This window comes from Glandiceps talaboti, chromosome 13, assembly GCF_964340395.1.
Source record: "Glandiceps talaboti chromosome 13, keGlaTala1.1, whole genome shotgun sequence".
Lineage (NCBI taxonomy): Eukaryota > Metazoa > Hemichordata > Enteropneusta > Spengelidae > Glandiceps > Glandiceps talaboti.
In genome coordinates this window covers 17,350,082-17,351,989 of record NC_135561.1, presented here as the reverse complement: position 1 = coordinate 17,351,989, position 1,908 = coordinate 17,350,082, and the positions used below count along the sequence as shown (strand labels likewise).

Sequence of the window (1,908 nt, the reverse complement as noted above, 5' to 3'; positions counted from 1 at the left end):
TAGTCCACTCGAGGAGTTCCATTATAGACTAAAATATGAAAAATGATCCAAGACCTTCCCTGACTCCACGTAAAGAAAGCTTGAAATTTCCTCCTAAAAAAACTAGAAAATCTGACCTGTATAAAGGTAAAATTGCCACTTGTACCAAAATCATGTATTTGTAAATGCTAATTGAAATCTTATATACATGTAATTCCCTCTGTGGTTGCTAAAAAGGTGACGTAAGGCGGGATCCTCATTTAACAACGTTAGATGGTCATCACTACAACTTCCAAGGTATCTGCTGGTATACAATAATTGACGTCTGTTTACCTGGTGATTATCCTGCCTTCAGTATCATTGGACTATTTGAACCACGTGATCTGCCTGGTCCTGAGATCAAGACAAGAATGGTGACTGTAGTTATAACTGTGGGTGGAGAATCTGTTACATTAAATAAGGACAACACTGTCCTGGTGAGAAAGCATTCAATTGTTTCTAAGTCTGGCACTTAATGACAGATCCAAGAGTTGGGTTGCTGCATGCGATTAATTGTATGAAAAATGCATATGACTGGAACTATTGTCTGCAGGGGTTAATAATCATCTCAGCATCCTGTCTAAAAAATATAGGTATACAAGTTGGCCTAGATGGGTTTGAATAAGCCTATTATTCTCTGGGGCGATGCAGGAGTTTCTTACAGCTGGCCTCAGCATGGGCATTGTTGCAGATGGTGTAAAGTTCCTAAATTTGTTTATAATCTATCTAACCTTAGTGTTGTTCTTCTTCAAGCTTATCTAATACTAAAGTATATGTTATTGAGGAAATTCAGAACACATTGTAGGTGTTACATTTCTACCAGTTTCAGGACAAGTGTTTTTGACTCACACAATGTTCGCTCCTTTTTTTCAGATCAATGGCATGTCCGAAAAAGTCAGAACGGCAAAGACAATGAACATAACACATGAGGGCGACGTAGTCACTCTTAACCCATATGGTATCGATCTAAGCATAACTTGGCGTGGGCTAGAACACAAATTCTTCGCTGAGCTCCAGGATTCACGATACAGTGGAGCTGTCTGTGGTCTCTTGGGCAATGCTGATGGAGACAAGAGGAACGATTTCAGAAAGAGAGATGGTATGATGACTCTTGACACCAATGAGTTTGGAGAGAGTTGGAAAGTTCCAGGAATGAGGTAATTGTGTTGATATTTCTACCTGCAAAAATCGAAAACTGAAAGGTATCACATGGATCAATATTGCATTGTGTCATTGTCTCAATTCATTCGTACATTGTCCTGCTGAATGCGTTTCGAATGTTTGAGTAGATGTCTCTCCTTGTAAACATACATTGAAAAAATGATAACAGTTAATTTCAATTATTACAATATGACAAGGTTTAATTTGAATCTTCGACATTGATTAATTTTATTACATAAATACTGAATTTGCTTATCCCTGATCAACTCATGAAATGTTTGACTATAACGAATATTTGTGTGTGACTCATACGAGTGATCGTTCACACATTGATTTCTAATGCAAAAGAAACAATTACATAGATGCTGCACACAGTGGGGATGCAGAAGTAGTCAAGCCGATATGTTGATTATCTGTTAAAAATGAACAATTGAAGGCATTGAAATCATGAAGTCCACGTGTAATGTTTCCATTAGAAGCCTGTCTTTACCACACTGTAAAAGAATGGCTGTGTTTGTTGTGTCTCTGTTATTTGTTAGTCTAGAATTAAAATATTTCTGTCTTTTTGTCAAAAAACGCAATTTCCCATTGAGTGAAACACCAAACCAATATACTTTTAGCTGCAACAGACAACTTTGTAACGCATGCCATTTCTCTCATACACAGCTGTCCAGTCAAACTTTAATAATCCCTGCCAGAAAATGAAGTCGTGAAAAATCGTTGACGTGG

At 37.4% G+C, this 1,908-nt stretch overlaps 1 protein-coding gene across 1 annotated transcript; it reads left to right on the top strand.

Annotated features, from left to right (window-relative positions):
- Nucleotides 1-389: 389 nt before the first annotated feature.
- LOC144444361 (von Willebrand factor-like) lies at nucleotides 390-1,179 on the top strand. Its single transcript, XM_078133775.1, has 2 exons — nucleotides 390-455; nucleotides 892-1,179. The coding sequence occupies exons 1-2, from the start codon at nucleotides 390-392 to the stop codon at nucleotides 1,177-1,179; spliced, it is 354 nt and encodes a 117-aa protein (XP_077989901.1).
- Nucleotides 1,180-1,908: the final 729 nt, after the last annotated feature.

Bases quoted from the DNA above. Each gene is read 5' to 3' on its own strand.
- LOC144444361 (XM_078133775.1), top strand. From the start codon at position 390: ATGGTGACTGTAGTTATAACTGTGGGTGGAGAATCTGTTACATTAAAT. The intron at 456-891 runs GTGAGAAAGCAT...CCTTTTTTTCAG, and splicing joins ATAAGGACAACACTGTCCTG to ATCAATGGCATGTCCGAAAA.